Source organism: Aotus nancymaae, unplaced genomic scaffold (assembly GCF_030222135.1).
Source record: "Aotus nancymaae isolate 86718 unplaced genomic scaffold, 86718_ANA_hifiasm-v0.15.2.pri h1tg000021l, whole genome shotgun sequence".
In the NCBI taxonomy this organism is placed as follows: Eukaryota; Metazoa; Chordata; class Mammalia; order Primates; family Aotidae; genus Aotus; species Aotus nancymaae.
Genome location: NW_026988433.1, coordinates 30,834,347 through 30,853,070, shown reverse-complemented (window position 1 = coordinate 30,853,070; position 18,724 = coordinate 30,834,347). Strand labels below are relative to the sequence as shown.

Genomic DNA, 18,724 nt, shown 5'->3' with positions numbered 1-18,724 from the left:
CTTTAAGAGCACATGGACACAATTTATTCTTTAACAGGAGCCATGCTCTGGTTCAGATATAAAAGTTTCACAGAAAAACACTGTGAGGTATGTGTAAAAGGAAACATTTAAAAATTGTATTATAATTACAGCAGACTATAAAGATACAGATTTAGTCATTGTTTATCTTTTGCTCATTCTTGGAAGATTTTTTAAATTAAAATTTCTAATGAAAAAGTTCTGGAAATCTTGAATGTGCCTTACTATCCAACTTGTCTTTCTACCCAACAAGAAAAGTGTGTATTTTAAATAAAGGTAAGCTCAGGTCCTTTTGGTGTTTTGGAAGCAGCACTGTCTGTAGCTGATGCTTATGGTGATATTCTGAAATACATCCCAGACCCACCTTGGATTTCAGCCACAGCTGTAGTGGGGAGCTCCACTCAATTTTAGACTCACTTTTTGGTGACCGCAACCAACCTCAAATGACTTCCCCATTTCTCCACTTTCTGATCTTGTATCCTTTCCAAGGTCATGGGAGTACCTTAGGCCTATGTAAACCAATAATAAAATTCCAAGGACCCCCACCCATCTGAATGGACACCTCCTCTCCATCAAGGGCATTCCAAAATTAACCTGAAAAACTAGTTTAGGCAAAGATGGGAAGGGGAAGCCATACATGCCCTTCTCCCTTTTGGAATTACTGATAGATCAGACCTTTAAGTCTGATAAGAAGTATTTATGATCTAGTCTCTGTGAAGTCTGCTACCTGGAGGCTTCATCTGCATGATAAAACTTTGGTCTTCACAACCCCTTATCATAACCCAGACATTCCTTTCTATTGATTCCAGGTCTTTGGATAAGAACTCTTTCAACCAATTGCCAATCGGAAAATCTTAGAATCCACCTGTGACTTGGAAGCCCCTGCTTCCAGTTGTCCTGCCTTTCCAGACTGAACCAATGCACATCTTACATGTATTGATTGATGTGTTTTGTCTCCCTAAAATGTATAAAACCAAGTTGTGGCCCATCCACGATGGGCACATGGTCTCAGAATCTCCTGAAGTCTGTGTCACAGGCCAGTGGTCGCTTATATTTGGTTCATAATAAATCTCTTCAAATATTTTATAGAGTTTGACTCTTTTCCTTGATAGCTGTATGTGAGTAATCCCATTAATATAGAGGAGCAATGCCCCCCACCAGCTGGTCCAGGTTAGTGGACAAATTCTCCAGACTCCAGTCCTTCCAATGGACAATTCTAAAAGCATTGCTCATTTCTAAGGAGCTGCTAGTCCTGGAATCAAATCCCACATGACCATAATGACAATCACAGTAATATGCATCTTACTGGGTTTTCTTCTCTCTTATTCTTCCTGCTCTCTCACTTTTGCTTCCTGGGATTACCAAATAAACTCCTTGCACCCAAGTGTTTGTCCCAGGTTCTGCTTTAGGAGGAATGTAAAACTTTTGATATGAGGTGTGCCCCTAGAGGACAAATCTTAGGATGGGATTCTGGAACTGGATCACTTACCCTTATTGCTGGGATAAGTAGGATGGTGATAACCCCTGGTGTGCATCCTAATTCCTATGAATCTTACCCATGGTGGATTGGGATGGGAGAAGAAATGGGTTATCTGGTAACTCTGTCACTACAATGGATGGGGGCAAAGGATTGTGGAACTGGCTCACGTTTGTCAACTGCCTTGGAACCTTTGAAAAAAAAAAAATGCTGGCAGGCCCAGATCAGCCAATTATCAATTTAGGGCATGCTGTGAAAGCCAAAAGTCCTCCTTGACAGTGTTTAAAAAGGCTATTATCCCTTTAGCCATAGGGAAGCTGTGCTAAAAGCCAGACACAGAGTATAACTGTAAGGATGGCAGAGTGGCAAAGCGATAAAAGATGCGACATCAACAAGTCTCCTTTGCTAAGTTAGGGCTCTCATATCAAAGGAGTAGGACTCAGAGACCTGAGATGAGACAATTTGAGTGCATGTGCTTGAGGAACTTGAGTCTCGGATTTCCTCTGAACCCTCCATTCCAGCCAAAGCAGCTGTTTCTCCCACCCTAGAGGAGAGCAACCTCCCCTTACCTGGAGACCATGTGAAGTGTTTGTCTGAGATAGATGCCTTGTAAGATGACTCCTGTCTCTTCAAGATCTAACTCTGCCTTCCCCAACTGCTTTTAGATTAATCTCAGAGTTAGCTGAGAGGAAAAATACAGTCCTTGGACTGGGAAGAAATAGCTTATTTACTGAAAGAATTTTAGGTACTGGCTAAGAAGTACTGGCAGTAAGTTGGAGAGTGTGAGTGAAGATAGGTCTTGAGTGGGCTGGACCAGAGAGGCAGAATATGAGGCTGGATAGAGGAGAGTTTACTGACACAGGAGCACTCTCTTATGGCTCAAGATATAGTATCTCATCTTTAGGATGACTCAAGATACAGTGTGTCATCTTTAGGACACATGAGCTGGTCTTAACAGGCTGTTGATGTGGCTTCTTGAGACTTGGTCATAATGGTCTACACTAAATGAGGCAGGAATGGTGGAAATGCCTCATCAAAGTGTTGAAGAAGAGGTCAGAGGCAGAGAGAGGTGGATATTTGAATGCATTTATTTAATGTGAAGAGAACAAATGTACCATTTTCCTAGGAAGGGCCCAGAGAATACTCTCTTGACTAAGATAATAAAGGATGTCACTGAGGGTGACAACAATATCTTCGATAAAATCCTCAGAAACTGTACCCTATAGGCCAGGATTCACAGGATATGATGGCATAGAATTGGGCTCTTTCGTACTAACTGAGATGAAAGAATTCCATAATGGCAGGAGGCAGGTAGTGGCATTCAACCATCTGCAACAAAGTGACAGGAATCCTGAAGTAAATGCTACCTATGTCACCAGGAGTATATATGGTAAACATTCACTCAATCTTTCTCCAAAGGACTTTAAACCACTTAGCAAAGTGAAGCAAGTGGAATACTCAATCCTCTCAAAGGTTGTTGTATACAAGGCTTAGTTGACCTGATATCAAGTGATCTAAAACATCCTCATTGCCCCCCAAAGAGAGTGGAGCCTGTGGATACCAGGTAATAGATGGGAGTTTTGGCTCCAGTCCATTTCACAGTATTTTCAATTGCTCCAGTGGGGTTACTTTGACTGTTTCCCTGGTATCTAGTGCATACCTGGGCTAAATATTCTTAATACCTTCTCATTAGCTTCCTGACCTATGAAAAAACATCCACTGTGGTATGGAGGAGCTAGTGAAAATTCCCTAAAATTGTACCTTCCTTATCCCAGCCAAGATAGCAAACCAGAAAGAATATTGCATTCTGAGTGGAATTTCTGAGATGAGCACCACTTCCAAAGACTTACAGGATGCAGAGGTAGCATCCTCTGCATTTACGTGTATGGCATCTGCCATGGTGGAAGACAAGGGAATATTATAAACTTTATCAAGTAGTAGTACCAATCATGTCTACCATGTCAAGTATGGTACCTTTCCTGGAACATATCAACACAGCCTCTGCATGATATGTGACCATTGTTCTGACAAACATTTTTCCAGTCATTAGGAACATCAAAAGTGTTTATATTTATATGGAAATGATACCAATATGTATTAACTTGATTGTCCCAGAACCTCTCCTCTCTCTCACAGTGTAGTGTAGTCTTTTTTTTTTTTTTTTCTTTTGAGACAGAGTCTCTGTCACCCAGGCTGGAGTGCAGTGGCACCATCTTGACTCACTGCAACTTCCGCCTCCCAAGTTCAAGTGATTCTCCTGGCTCAGCCTCCTGAGTAGCTGGGACTACAGGTGCACACCACCATGTCTGGCTAATTTTTGTATTTATAGGAGAGACGGGGTTTCACCATGTTGGCCAGGATGGTCTCAAACTCCTAACCACAGGTGATGCACCTGCTTTGGCCTACCAAAGTGCTGTGATTACAGGCATGAGCCACCGGGCCTGGCCTACAGTGTAGTCTTCAGGGATCTTGTTTATTCTCACATTACAGAGAACCTTGTGTTGATCCTCTATATTGATAACATTAGGCTGCATGTATCTGGCAAACAGCAGAAAGAACTCTTGGTGTTCAATAAGATGCACATGAGCCAGCGGATGGAAGATTCAGATCCCTACAGCTTTTAGAAGATCAATAATCTGGAAGGTGCTGGGACATCCCTTCCTAGGTAAATGACAAATTAGTGAACTCTTACCCTTTACCAATAAGAAAGAGACATAGCATGTTGGGGACTTCTGCTTTTGAAAGCTTCATATACTTTCTCAGGAATACAGCTCTGAATTGGAAGATTACAAGTTTTATGTGGGGCCCAGAACAAGAGAGGGCTCTGCTGCCAGCTCAGGCTGTGACACAAGCTGCCCTCCTTCCTGAACTATATGGCTCAGATTACCGATTGATGATAGAGATGTCTATGGTAGATATGAAGATTGTGCAGCATGTCTAGCCAGCCCTAACAGAAGATTAATAGCACAGATCCCCTGCATCTGGAGTGAAGGTCTTGCCTTCTCATTGTTTGAACAGCAATACCTAGCATGTGCCCAGTAGAAGGTGAGAATCTGTCTTTCCATTTCTTCTTTTTAGAAAAAAAACACAAAGAAAAAAACCTGAGAATCTGACCATATATGATATCAAGTAATGAACTGAGCTGCCCATCATAAGCTGGGTGTTATCGGATATACCAAATCATAAAGTCAGGTAGTCACAGTAGCAATCCATTATTTAACGGAATTATACATCTGGGATGAAGCCTGAAAAAGTCAATACGGCACATGTAAGTTACATGGATGAGTGACCTATCATTTACTTCCCATCTCATTTACATCTCTTACACTAATGCCTTATCTTCAACATACTTGTGTGATCTCATGGGGCATCTTCAATCGTCAACTGTGTCAGTTATTTATCACTACAATTACGTGGTAACAACCAAGAACAACAAAAAACTTTATGATAATCAACAGTGAGCATTTACTATTCACACATCCACAGCCAGCTGGGAATTGGCTAGGTAGGTTTTCTGATCTTGGCTGGTCTTGCTCATGTCTTGGGTTGGCTGATATGTGAATGGAACAACTCATCTGCTCCATGCATCTTTCATCCTCATCAGACTATCCAAGTCATGTTCTTATGTCAATAACAGAGCCACAAGAGAAGGCAAGACCAACCAACCAAGTATTTGTCAAGCCTCTGCTTGGATCACATTTGTTAATATTCCATTGGCTAAGTTCAGAATCAAAAGTTGAGGCCAAATGCTCTACTCAGAGGGGGAGGGCAATGCAAACTGGCAAAAGGCATGGAATAGGGAGAAGTGAACAATTGAAGCTATTTTTGCAATAGTATCACACCAGCTGACAGGAAACAGTGGACCTTGTTGACACATGGTCAAGACTGATATATTGATGTGGGCAAAAATGACTGGCTGCCACACTGCTGCCTCTAACAGAGGCGGCTCTAACAATTAGTGGTAGGGAAAATAACTTTCCTGATAGACAGAACTTCAAACAGTACACTTTGTCATGATGTTGCTGAAAAAGCACGTGGCCTGAGTTAAGCACTACACAATTTTGATCTTGGTAACTGGCTTGGCTGGTCAGGGACAAGGAAGGAACAATATTGGAAGATTAGAGAAAGTGAGATTTAGGGATAAAGAATGTGCACAAAACTATGGGAATGTGCACAAAGTGTGGAGATTTTTGTAGATTTTCTGCCAGAAAGAAAACACTTAGGAGGAAAAATTAGGTGGATAGGATGATTTCTCCAGTAGATGTCAACCAGCCTTGTCCTTGATTGCCCCATGTTACACAATGAGCCCACAATTGGAGTAATCGTGGTAGCAGAGATGCAAGCTATGATTGGGACCAACGGCTTGGGCTTCCTCACTAAAACTCATCTAGTGATGAGCGAGATGAGCTAGGATTCAGCTACTGCTGAATACCCAATTGGTCGGCAGCAGAGACCAATGATTTGGTACTACTCCTTGAAGAGGTTAACCAGTCACTTGGAGCAATTTATTTGCATTAAATTTCTTCCACCTTGGAAGAGGAGTAATTCTTTCCTATTGTAATTAATTATTACTCTTAATAGGGGCTTTCATTTTCTTCCAGAGGCACCTCTGCCAGCATTACTCTCTGAAAGCCTACAGAAATGCCTATTTATCAACATGGTATCCTGCATTATACTGCTTCAGATCTTGGGATTATTTTGTAGCAAATGAGCAACAATAGGTGCATGAATTGTTGGATCCACTGGTCTTACTGTATACAGCATTATCCAGAAGAAGTCAATCAAACAGAACAATGAAATTGCCTATTATAGGCTCAGTGTAGGCACCAGCTCAGAGATGACATCCTGCAGGGTTGAGGTGCCAATCTCTAGGTTGTGGTAAATGCACTATAAAAATGACTACTGTATGATGCTGTGTCTTCAACTGCCAGGATTCACAGACCCAGGAACCAAGAGAAGAGAAACAGGAATGGTCCTTTTCCACCATTCTCAGTGACATTCTTTGGCAATTGTGCTTCCCATCCTGCCACCTCAGACTTTGCTGGAAGTCCCAGTTCACAGACGGGGTAGGGGGAAGAAACTAGCACACTTCCGTGGGCAAGCACAGTAAGGATTCCACTAAACTGAATTTACTGCTGCCAATCGGTCCCTTGGGACTGCTCATGTCTGTGGGATAACAGACAAAAACAGGAAGTAATATGTTAACATGAGGAGCTAGGGTTGTCATTACAGACTGAAACAGGAATTACATGTCTAGAATGCAGGCAATTCACTGGGGCATGTCATGGTGCTTCAGTTCCTGGTGTGAACAGCAAACAGATGACTGTGATAACCATTGCCTAAACAGGGCAAAGCAATCAAAACCCTAGAAAACTTAAAGGATGAAGGTCTGGGTCACTATACATGACAATCAACCTAGACCAGCGGAATTTCTGTTAGAGCAAGAGAAATGTAAAACAGGTGGTGGAGGAGACGACAAGTATCAGTTTTGGTCTTGCACTCAGGTGTAGTGACAGTAACGGTAGCTTGTCTCACTAATCTTCCTGTGTAGATTTTAGAAAGACTGTGGCTGGCCACCACCTTGTGCTATTCCACAGACAAAAGACAAAACAGACTTAACATGGGACTCAAGCAGTTCTGATTTGACTGCTTATGGGTAGACTGAAGTAAATATCTCTTTTGCACATTCCCTTGTCCACTTCCAGTATCAGTCACAGCTACATGGATGATTCTAGGTGAGTAAGCTCAAACTTGTCCTTTTTGCTGGTGAAATCCCACTGCAAGCTGAAGCCATGCATCTTTCTGCTTTCTGTTTCAAGTCTTTCTTCAGCACTGGAGTGCTGCTTTCCCACATAAAAGCACAGCCCAGAAGCACAAGGATAATTAATGCCCCTAGAGACAACTCTCATCTAATGGCGGATAGAAACTGGTTAATAAATGGTCCCAGTTATATTAGGTGGAAAATTTTGGGAGGCATTCTGAAAGCTTCTCAGAAGGTCTTGGAGCACTCAAACCCTAACTGGCAATCTTGATAACACACTTTAAAAAATTTTTATTATTTTTGAGTCTCACTCTATCACCCACGCTGGAGTGAGACAGGGTTTCACCATGTTGGCCAGGCTGGTCTCGAACTCCTGACCTCAAGTGATCCGCCTGTCACAGCATCCCAAAGTTCTGGGATTACAGGCATGAGCTACTGCACCCAGCCAATAATATACTTTTAAGTGGGTTTCTCCCTTTTCCTCTCCCTGTTTTCTCACATCTGTTTTCTGGGATCACCTTGCAAATGACCTATATACATCCAAATCATCTTCTCAGGCTCGACTTTCAGGTGAACTAAACTAAAATGGGCATAATTAGTTAAATGCATTTATATATTTTTCCACATAAGTACTTTAGGAATTTTCTAGACTGTGTGTAAATAACTATGAATAATTACTTATTTGCAAGGTGAGGTGAGAACATTTTAATCCTGCACAAATTTTTTTTGTTGTTTAGGTAATAAAGGAGTTGATGGCAATGATGGTTACTCACTCTGAACCACACTGAAACTACCTTCAATTCAATTTCTATCCGCTAATAAATACAGTCCTGTGCCACATAACAATATTTTGGTCAATGTTACCTAAGATTATAATACCATATTTGACTGCACCTGTTCTACATTTAGATACACAAATACCATTGTGTTACAATTGCCTACAGTATTCACTATAGTGACACGCTGTGCAGGTTTGTAGCCTAGAAGAAATAGGTTTTGTGTAAGTACACTCCACAATGTTTGCACAACAACAAAATCACCTAACAACGCATTTCTCAGAATGGATCTCTGTCATTAATCAATGCGACTGTATAAGAATATCTGACTTAAAAAACATACAAACTAATGGCCAAGTGGTAAAAGTCTGTATATGCTAAAAAATACTACCAATAAGTACCATACCCATAACATAGGTGATATAAGTTGCCACAGAAAATTTCAACCCAGTATTACTTTCTACCAGAAATGTCTTTAACAACTCATGATATGAATCCATATAGTTTTCATGCTAAAATATTCACAAAAATTGAATAATTTTGTCAAATTCACTAGTCTATTATTAATCACTAAACTCACACTGACTTTGTTTAAAATTGCTCATTGCATCTCTTTTTTTTTTTTTTTTTTGAGATGGAGTTTCACTAGATGCCACGGCTGGAGTACAGTGGCACAATCTTGGCTCACTGCAACCTCTGCCTCCTGGGTTCAAGCCATTCTCCTGCCTCAGGCTCCTGAGTAGCTGGGATTACAGGTGCCCGCAACCATGTCCAGCTTATTTTTGTATTTTTAGTAGAGATGGGGTTACACCATGTTGGCTAGGTTGATCTTGCACTCCTGACCTCAGGTGATCCACCCACCTAGGCCTCCCAAAGTACTGGGATTACAGGCGTGAGCCACTGTGCCAGGCCATAATTGCTCATTTCATCTCTAAAATAGTCCATCTTAGTATTTGTAGCACTAATTGTTCTTTATTTAGTTTATCTTATTTTTCATTTTGAGGCCCTTTATTTTAGTAATGAGACATACTGGCAGGTTATAAATGCTTTATTATTATTTTTTTAATATAGAAGAAGCTTGATAGTGGACATGTGGTCATCTGATGTTTTTATGACTAAGAGTTAGAGTTCAGGCTCAGTCTCTCATAGAATGTAAATGTACCCTTATGCATGCACATGTAATTCTTATTAAAATAAAGCTTAGTCACTAAAAGAAGATTCACTATCTGAACTTTCTTCTACAGTTTTTTCACTTTCGCCATCAGGCACTGGAGCATCTGGCCTCCTAAAAGAAAAGAAAAAAAAAATTCAAGGTCTTTTCCAATTGAAAAGAGCACTTGCAAACTGTAAATTAGGTTCATCTTAGAATATTGCTGCTAGTAAATCTGCCAAGTCCACGTCCTTAGTCTTCCGCTCCACACCACAGCGTGCTTCTCTCGGGCTTCTTCGGCACCATGGGGATTAAATGCTACGCCTGTAGAGGCCTCGGCAGTATTTTCTCTTGCCAGTCCTTACATAGTGTGCTGCTTCAGCACTTTTTGCTTCTCATTACCATGGAGACTCAACTACAGACAGAGATGCGATCTGTAGAGGCTGGCATGACCACTGCTAAATCCCTGAAGCTTCCAAGTGTACATGAGGTACAGCGAAAGGAAAGCTAGAAATGGAAAGAAAAGGAAACACTTCACGTTCAGGAAAGCTGCAGGGAGAAACTTAGAAATGGAAGAGAGTTCAATAATGGCTATTAAAAAAACAGGTAATGAGGAAATTTTGTAGTGAAGGAGAGTGCCTGGTCAAAGAAGGTTCTTAATGTTTTTTAAAATGTTTTCACTTACATATTTCACATTTATAGAATGAAAATATAAAGTATGAGTTGGCCAAAATAGTGTTTCAAAGATCCCCTAGGCATAATAAGGAGACATGAGAATGGTTAGATTCCAACTTTGCATGGATGTGCTCTAATAAACCAAAAATGAAACTTTAATGATGTTATTAAAACAGTCAACTAGTTAAGCCCCAATAGTTTGTGCCAGTAAATCACTTAACCAGTGCAGTGGCACTACCACTCAGCCTCTATTCACTCGTACCGAGAAAGCAAATTAAGCAAGGAAAGTATTTTTTTGGGGGAAACCAACAGGAGAAGGAGTAACAATATAACTGCCACATCTTTTTTTTTTTTCTTTTTTGAGACAGGTCTCTCTCTGTCACCAGGCTGGAGTGCAATGGTGCAATCTTGGCTCACTGCAACATCTATTTCCTGGGTTCAAGCAATTCTCCTGCCTCAGCCTCTCAAGTAGCTGGGACTATAGGCACGCACCACCACGCCCAGCTGATTTTTGTGTTTTTAGTAGAGATGGGGTCACCATGTTGGCCAGGATGGTCCCAGTCTCCTGACCCTGTGATCTGCCTGCCTCAGCCTCCCAAAGTGCTGGGATTGCAGGTGTGAGCCACTGCACCTGGCCTACAACTGTTGTATCTTAATAATTAAAAACTACCAGATTGATATCTCCCTCAGGCTTTTTGACTCTTATTAAACATTTAGGACAGATAAAAATAAAACTCTTCTTCACCGCAAACAGAAATTACTAAAATAAAAAAATGCATGGTATTTAATTTAGGTATTAAAATGATGGCTTATATTTTAAAATATATTTGGCATACTACAAAAGAGAAAGAAATGCTAGTGTTGCTCCCTTGTTGTCAAATATAAACCCATTTGCTCTGCTGAACAATTTTAGATTATACCTAGAAGGAAGACTTACCTACTCAATACAGTAAAACTTTAAAGCTGGGTACAGCAGTTCCAAGATTTGACTGATGCTTCATCTGCCTAAAATACTAACATGGGGCCATCATCTTCAACGCTTTTCATTTGAAGCAACAATTCTAGAATCAGTGGGCATGAGTACTAGGCACATTTTCCCCAGTAAATTTCTCTTTGCTATATAGTTGATTTCTTACTGTCTACACTTTGTTAAGTAGGAAAACACTACCAGTGGGAATTATTTCAATACCACATCAAAATTATATTAGTATCTATGATAACTCAAACAAATATGACAATGTACATAACTTCCCAAAATAAATGCTATTTAGAAAAGGGTAGGCCAGGGATGTTGGTTCATGCCTGTAATCCCAGTACTTTGAGAGGCTGAGGAGGGCAGATTGCTTGAGCCTAGGAGTTCAAGACCAGCCTGAGCAACAGGGCAAAATCCCATCCTTTACAAAAAAAATACAGAAATTAGCCAAGTGGAGTGGTACAGGCCTGTAGTCCCAGCTCCTTGGGAGGGTGAGGTGGATCACTTGAGCCTGGAAGCAGAGGTTGCAGTGAGCTGTGATTATGCCTTGGCACTCCAGCCTGGGCAACAGAGTGAAACCCTGTCTCAAAAAAAAAAAAAAAAAAAAAAAAAAGGGAAAGGGTAAAAGCAGCAGCTTAGGTCTAGAAGAAAGTGAAACTACGAAATTCATTAATTTACATGTGTAATCATTTATTGATACATGTGATGCTATATATTGCATAGTAATTAAGAATATAGACTGCCTGTGATGAAATCCCATGCTTGTTTCTTACTTGTTGGCCAATTTTGGGGAAACTATTTAACTACTTTGTGTCTGACTGATTGGATTTTGTGAAATTTAAATTAACTAATAAATATAAAATATGTCTGATAACATCTGGAAATGAATGTTATCTGCCGTTATTATGATTATATTATTTTCATCATGTATCTACTATTTGTTAGAAAATGTGTTAAGTACTGGAGATACAGAGATGAATAACAAGTAGTTCCTTCCCTGAAGCAGCTAATATTTTTGTGAGAGACAAAAATGCAAACAAATTGTTACAGAATATGATACAGCCAGGTGCCACATAATGATGTTTCAGTCAAGGATGGACTGCATATGATGATGGGCCCATTAGATTATAATGGAGCTGAGAAACTTCTATCACTTAGTATTTACATCTTATCTTATAAGGAATCTCACTCTGTCACCCAGGCTGGAGTGCAGTGGTATAATCTTTGCTCACTGCAACCTTCATTTTCTGGGTTCAAGAGATTCTCCTGCCTCAGCCTCCCAAATAGCTGGGACTACAGGCGTGCACCACCACACCTGGCTAATTTTTGTATTTTTAGTAGAGAGCAGGTTTCACCATGTTGGCCAGGCTGGTCTTGAAATTCTGACCTGAAGTGATCCATATGTCTTGGCCTCCCAAAATGCTGGGATTACAGGTGTGAGCCACAGCACCCAGTCTCTGTTTTTATTTTATTTTATTTTAATTTTTTGAGACAGAGTCTTGCTCTGTCACTCAGGCTGGAGTGCAGTGGTGCAATCTCAGCTCACTGCAACCTCTGCCTCCAGAGTTCAAGCCATTCTCCTGCCTCTGGCTCCTGAGTAGCTGGGATTACAGGCATGTACTACCATGCCCAGCTAATTTTTGTATTTATTACAAAATACAAAAAGTATTGATGGTCTGGAACTCCTGGCCTCAGGTGATGCACACGCCTCTGCCTCCCAAAGTGCTATGATTATAAGCATGAGCCACCGTGCCCAGCCAGCAAGTGAACTTTTTAAACTAGCATTTTCCCAACTGTAGTGTTAAGTAGTCACGCTGTTGTACAACCATTATCACCATCCATCTCCAGAACTCTCTTCATCTTGCAAAACTTAATCTCTGTACCCAATTAATAATATTCCCTTCTCCTTCCAGCTGCTGACAACCACTATTCTTTCTGTCTCTATGAATTTGACTGCTCTAGGTACCTCATGCGAGTGGAATCATGCAATACGTGTCCTTCTATGATAGGCTTATTTCATTTCGCATAATGTCCTAAAAGTCCGTCCATGTTGCAGCATGTGTCTGAATTCCTTTCCTTTTTAAGGCTGAATAATATTCCACTGTATGTATATACCATATTTGTTCATCTATTCATCCACTGATGGATACTTGCATTGCTTCCATCTTCTGGCTATTGTGAAAAATGCTGCTATGAACACGTGTATACAAAATCTCTTTGAGACCCTGCTTTCAATCCTTTTGGGTACGTGCCCAAAAGTGGAAGTGCTGAACAATAATGCTATTTTTAATTTTGTGAGGAACCACAATACTCTTTTCTATACCAGTTGCATCATTTTATATTCCCACCAACAATGTACAGGGGCTCCAATTTCTTCATATCCTTACCAGTACTTATCATTGCCTTTGTTTATTTATTGGAGACACTGTCTCATTCTGTTTCCCAGGCTGGAGTGCAGTGGCACAGTCATAGCTCACTACAGCCTCAGCCTCCTGGGCTCAAGTGATCTTCCTGCCTCAGGCTCCCAAGTAGTTGGGACTGCAGATACACACCATTGCGTCTGGCTAATTTAATTTTTTGTAAAGATGAGGTCTCACTTTGTTGCCCAATCTGGTTTAGAACTCCTGGCTTCAAGTGATCCTCCTCTCTTAGCCTCCCAAAGTGTTGAGATTACAGGCATGAGCCACTGCACCTGGCTCCTCACTCATTTTATTTTAATTAATTAATTAATTAATTTAGAGATGGAGTCTCGCTCTGTCGCCCAGGCTGGAGTGCAGTGGTGCAATCTTGACTCACTGCAACCTCTGCCTCCCAGGTTTAAGCAATTCTCCCTGCCTCAGCCTCCCAAGTATCGGGGATTGTATTTGTTAGTAGAGATAGGGTTTTGCTGTCTTGGCCAGGCTGGTCTCAAACTCCTGACCTCAGGTGATCTGCCCACCCCTGCTTCCGAAAGTGCTGAAATTACAGGCATGAGCCATTGTGACTGGCCCCCTCATTCAAGTTAAAATAAATTCTATACTAATTGCCAGGAGAAGAAAACAAAAAGTACGCACTAGTTCTCTTTGGGTATAAAAAAGAAAAGCACGAGACTTCGGAATCTCAAAAAATAAAAAAAAAAGCAAACCATAAGAATCAAATGAGGTAATATATAGGAAAGCATTTTATAAATTGTAAAGCCTTAAAAATATTCCTACTAATAATAAAACTCACAGCAATACCATCATTTCCAGCCTGGATATTCGTATTTTCAAGGGGAATAAAAATTTGGCTCTGCATATTATGATCATAAATGTTCTTACTTCACCCTACAAGTTGTTTTTCATGGAAATAAATTTTAAGACATATTTGAAGAAGTTGCTACTTTAAACTACTAAAGTTTAGCTTCTCTCAATTCAAAGAAAACACACTTTACTACTAAAATTTGGAAATGATGACTTTATAATAGTCTCTCATTATTTTAAAAATATGTGAATTTCCAAAAAAGATTATATTAACAAAATCCAGAAAAATATATATCATGAATATCACATATATTTTTTTAAAATTTCAATCTTTGATGGTTACAATAAAAACACTTGGTGGCCACATTTTAATAAGCATATTTATATTTGTGACATCAAAATTATCAGTACAATTTTTAATAAAAGCAAATTTTTAAAAAGTTTAAGTTTAAACTAATTACTACATCTAAACTATCTAAATATATATATATATATTCAAAGAAGTTACTAGGTTGACCTCAACTAAAAATGAGCCAAAATATAGAAAGGAGCAGGAGGAAGGATGAAGTATATACAAATCTGCCCTGTTTTGCATACCAGAGGCTGTATGCATTCTAATTTTAACACCCACTCTTCTCCTATTTATGTGAATCAATGAAGGTTGTCAATCAGAATCCTTGCTATCCTCATCTTTTCCCTATCCACTTCCTTGTTTCCATTACACAATCTAGGCTTGGCCAATCACAGGAATCTATTTCCTGGGGTGGGGGACGGGGAGGGAGAGAGAGAGAGAGAGATTCAAGGAAAGGCACACAATTCAAGCAGGGCTAGTCTCCTGAGAAATGAACTATGGGTTATGGAGAAGGAGCTTTATTTCTGTTCAACTGGAAAAACTAGCGATATTAAAGCTTTGCTGGGTAATATGTTCCCAGGCTTCATAGAGGAAACCAGGAGAGGCACGGTTTATTATATCAAGGAAGTAAAGGTAGAATGAGGTGGGGAGAGAAGAAGGCTGCCAGCAGCCCTGATGACACTGAATCCTGTGATCCTGTCCTTACCTAGATTTCTCAGCTATGAGAGTCCATAACTTCCCTTCTTGTATAAGCTAGTTTGAGTTGGTTTCTGCCTTCCTAAATATGAATAGAGTCCTAATACAGCAATATTGTTGGTTTAATTTGTTTTCATTAAATGAAGATTTGTATTTGTGTTTAAAACTGCAGTTACTTTAAAGACAACAAAAACCAAACATTCTTTGGGAAAACATGTATGATAAAGAGTTTAAAAACATTTTTCATTTTCTATACATTTAAAACCACTGAATTTAAAGCAGATTAAGTACAAAAACATTGTTAGTAAAAATATTCCTGAGTAGGAGGTGGTGAGGTAGTTGTTATTCAAATTACTAATGTCAGCTACACACACGAAGTTATGTCACATGGTACTTTTGTCAATTAATGGTGGTTTGTCAGATGAACTGAGATTGCATTGACTTAATAAGGACCTCTGGGTAGTTAAAATATAACAATTTTGACTTTGATACTATAGCAGCTAGTGAGATCATTTGGTATTTTCTCTTTTGAATTCTCATCAACAGGTATATCCTGTTCTTTCCTTAGTATGTAGACTCCTGCAACCACGAAAACAATTTAATGCCTGATATCATGAAGAAAAAGAAAAGCAGTTGTTCTAGGTAGGATGGGCTTTTGCTTTTGATCTTGGGATCCTTTATTTCTCAGCAGCTCCTCTGTCACTCCTCTGCTAGCCACTGACAGACCACAACTGCTTTAACACCTCCTCTTTGATATATCTATTATCTCTCTCATTCTTATGAGCAAGTTCTCTAGAAGCAGACCAATCACAATTTTTTGACATGGTTTTTATTTTTCCTATACTTTCTAATGTCTGCCAGCTAATGAATGGGGACTGGTAATTACATAAAATGGAGAACCTAGCTCAGCAAAAACTAACAAAATGGAAACAGTAAAAACCCTATTTTTGGATGTCCAGTTGTTCAAATGAGGTCTAATCTATCCTCAACCAGCCAAAATTCAATCTTTAATCCACTATGTTATTATATAGCAGGAGGTAAAGATCCTCCTGGCAGATAAGGAATTCTCTTAGAAGGCAGAAAAATCTGCTGGACATGCCATGTAAAAAAAAGGTTTCTTGCTTCCCAGTATCCTTTTGTTTAACAATAATAAATGCCCTCTTGTCTCAGTAATAAGTAGGTGAAGGTGGCTACTTTTATTTCTGGCAACTGTAAGAGTGGTCATTCCACTGTCTGGGAGGATGGTACAAATGTCTTTTGGATAGATATATCCAGGAGAAATCCCAACTGAGGTAGTTCTGTTCAAAGTCTGGTTCTGAACTCAATTTTTATAAGCTTTCTTTAGCCAAATCGATAAGCTGCACACTGCACCCTCCCACTAAGGTTAAGAGTGTGATCAACTGAATTTCAATTTCAGAAATCTGTTCTTTATAGCAAAGTAACAATATAGGTTTTCAGTTTGAGAAAACAGAATGTAATTTAAAAGGTAACTACTCTGTATATGTTAAATATGTCTTTGTTGAGAACACTATATAGGCAACTAAAGGATTATAAACAAGTTGTGATCCAAAAGCCTGATAACTCTTGTCTAGAATTTGCCACATATTCCTCCATTAAAACATTAATAAATCACAACTAATATTTATTAAACATTTACTGCTTATCCAGAGCTGTGCTGAGTGCTTAGATCATTATGTATCTTAGTCTAAACAACTCTATAAGGGAGTAAACTCTTCTATTTTTCATTTTACTGATGAGGAAACTGATGCTCAGAGAGGTTAGGTAATCAAACCAGGTTCATACAGCTAGAAAGTGGCAGGGTAGAGTCTGAATACAAGTAAGTAGACCATCGCTAAAGTAGGCCTTATTCCTGAGCCTTAACCATCATGAATTTCATGGCTTGCTGATGCTCAAGTCCAGAAGCTGATCTGTTTATCCTAAACAGTAAAAGTAGCAATTACTAGGTAACAATAGTAACGTTAGTTCAGGGACATAAATGTAAGAGGACAGAATAGGATAGGGGAGAAACATTTTTCTTTTTTTCTAAGCAAGAAAATCTAGGCAATGATTGAAAGAATATTTAAGGCATGATTTACTCATTCTATATTTCTGATTGTAAAGCTAAAACAGATTAACCTTTGGCCAAAGACCAATTAAACTTTTCCATTTTCTTTCCCCTTAAACTCTTTTGAATATTTTGGTGACAAAGGTATTCTTTCACATTATCTTTTTATCTCAGTGGTAGTAAAACTAATTTTTAGAAGCTAAACAGGACAAATTCTTGGTTATATATAAATGATCATTTTCAAAAACTTGAATTTTTAAAAACAATCACTTAGAAGAATAGAATCTAATTTTTATTTAGTAATTATCAGACATTTTCTATAGTTTTATAGACTTCCTAAAATTCTGTAATAGCCGTTTTTCTAGGAATATTGCCAGGGTCTCTTCTTCTTTATCATGTAAATATTTTGGTTTAAAATTATGTACTCTCAGCTTCCAATTTTTATATACATGTCAATCAAATATCAATATATTTTCTGATCAGTATTTATTTCTATATTAACCTCAGTTTTGCCCTTTGCTCAGTACAGGCAGATCTAGGCCGTTTCTTCCAACAGTTATATGAGTTTGTCTTACTACCTAAAGCTAATAAAAAAGAAAGCGTATGCTTACACTTTAAAATAAAAAAGAACACAGAACAATCTTTACTGAAAGTTCTTGGCTGAGGCTTCAAATGTACCTAAGATTCTAAATAAAAGTGTACTCTTGCCTTGGATGGCACATTTTCTTCTCTTTCATCATCTCATACTTTTCTCCCAAAGTGAGGCTATGTAACTTTTATGTAAACATGATTCCAAAAGCACCAGAATTCCTCTGTTAACAAGGTGGTTGATTCCACTTATCATATCTAGCTAAAGACAGTTAAAATTGGTTTGCCAGTAGTGATGATAGGTTACAGTGAGTCACCCCCATTCCAACCAGTGCCCCTGGTGACCAATGGCATGTGCTTATGAGGTAATGGGTCAGAATTCAGGCTCCAGGCTGTGGTTGAGGAGCAGCTTTTCTGTAAGACAATGTTAATTGTTACTGGAATTTTACCCTTAAACTTGGCACCACCTCACAAGTGAATGTTTCTCAACATTTATAGACAACGAAATACTCTCAAACTGGCCAAGTGAGATACAAGGAAACGTTGAAGGGCCTGGGATCTTCACCCCATGGTAGTTACCTTTGGATTCTATCAGGTGCTGATACCTGATGGAGTCTTGAAGAATAATAGGTTAGCCAGGCCAATAAGATGGGGGAAGGGAGTTTCACAGAGAGAAGAAGAAAACATTTAAGACACCAAAAGCGAATAGGAAAATGATACATTCAGGGAGCAGCAAGTAGTTTGGTATGACTACATGAAATAGGCATATGTGAAAGAATCACAAGAGATGAAGCTAGTGAGAGAATCTGGGTCTTAATGATAAAAGCATTTCTATACAATACTAAGAGGTTAGACTACAAGTTGAAGGCAGTGGAGCGTCACAGGAAGATGTGAAGCAACGATGAAGTATGAAGAAATCCACTCAAGCTTCAGTGGATGACTTGAAAGAAAACAGGAAAACCAATCAGTAGC

The 18,724-nt window shown here is 39.2% G+C and overlaps 1 protein-coding gene across 4 annotated transcripts in view; it reads right to left on the bottom strand.

Annotated features, from left to right (window-relative positions):
• The window catches only part of WASHC3 (WASH complex subunit 3), a 105,389-nt gene that overhangs the window by 45,875 nt on the left and 40,790 nt on the right, over positions 1–18,724 (bottom strand). For 2 of the 4 annotated variants that reach the window (XM_012469227.2, XM_012469228.2), the window contains exon 7: positions 9,063–9,317. The exons of 1 other annotated variant lie outside the window; for it this stretch is intronic. In XM_012469227.2, coding sequence (XP_012324650.1) covers positions 9,233–9,317 — 85 coding nt within the window. In that variant the 3' untranslated portion in view covers positions 9,063–9,232. One more of the 4 variants, XM_012469230.2, reaches the window with a different exon arrangement.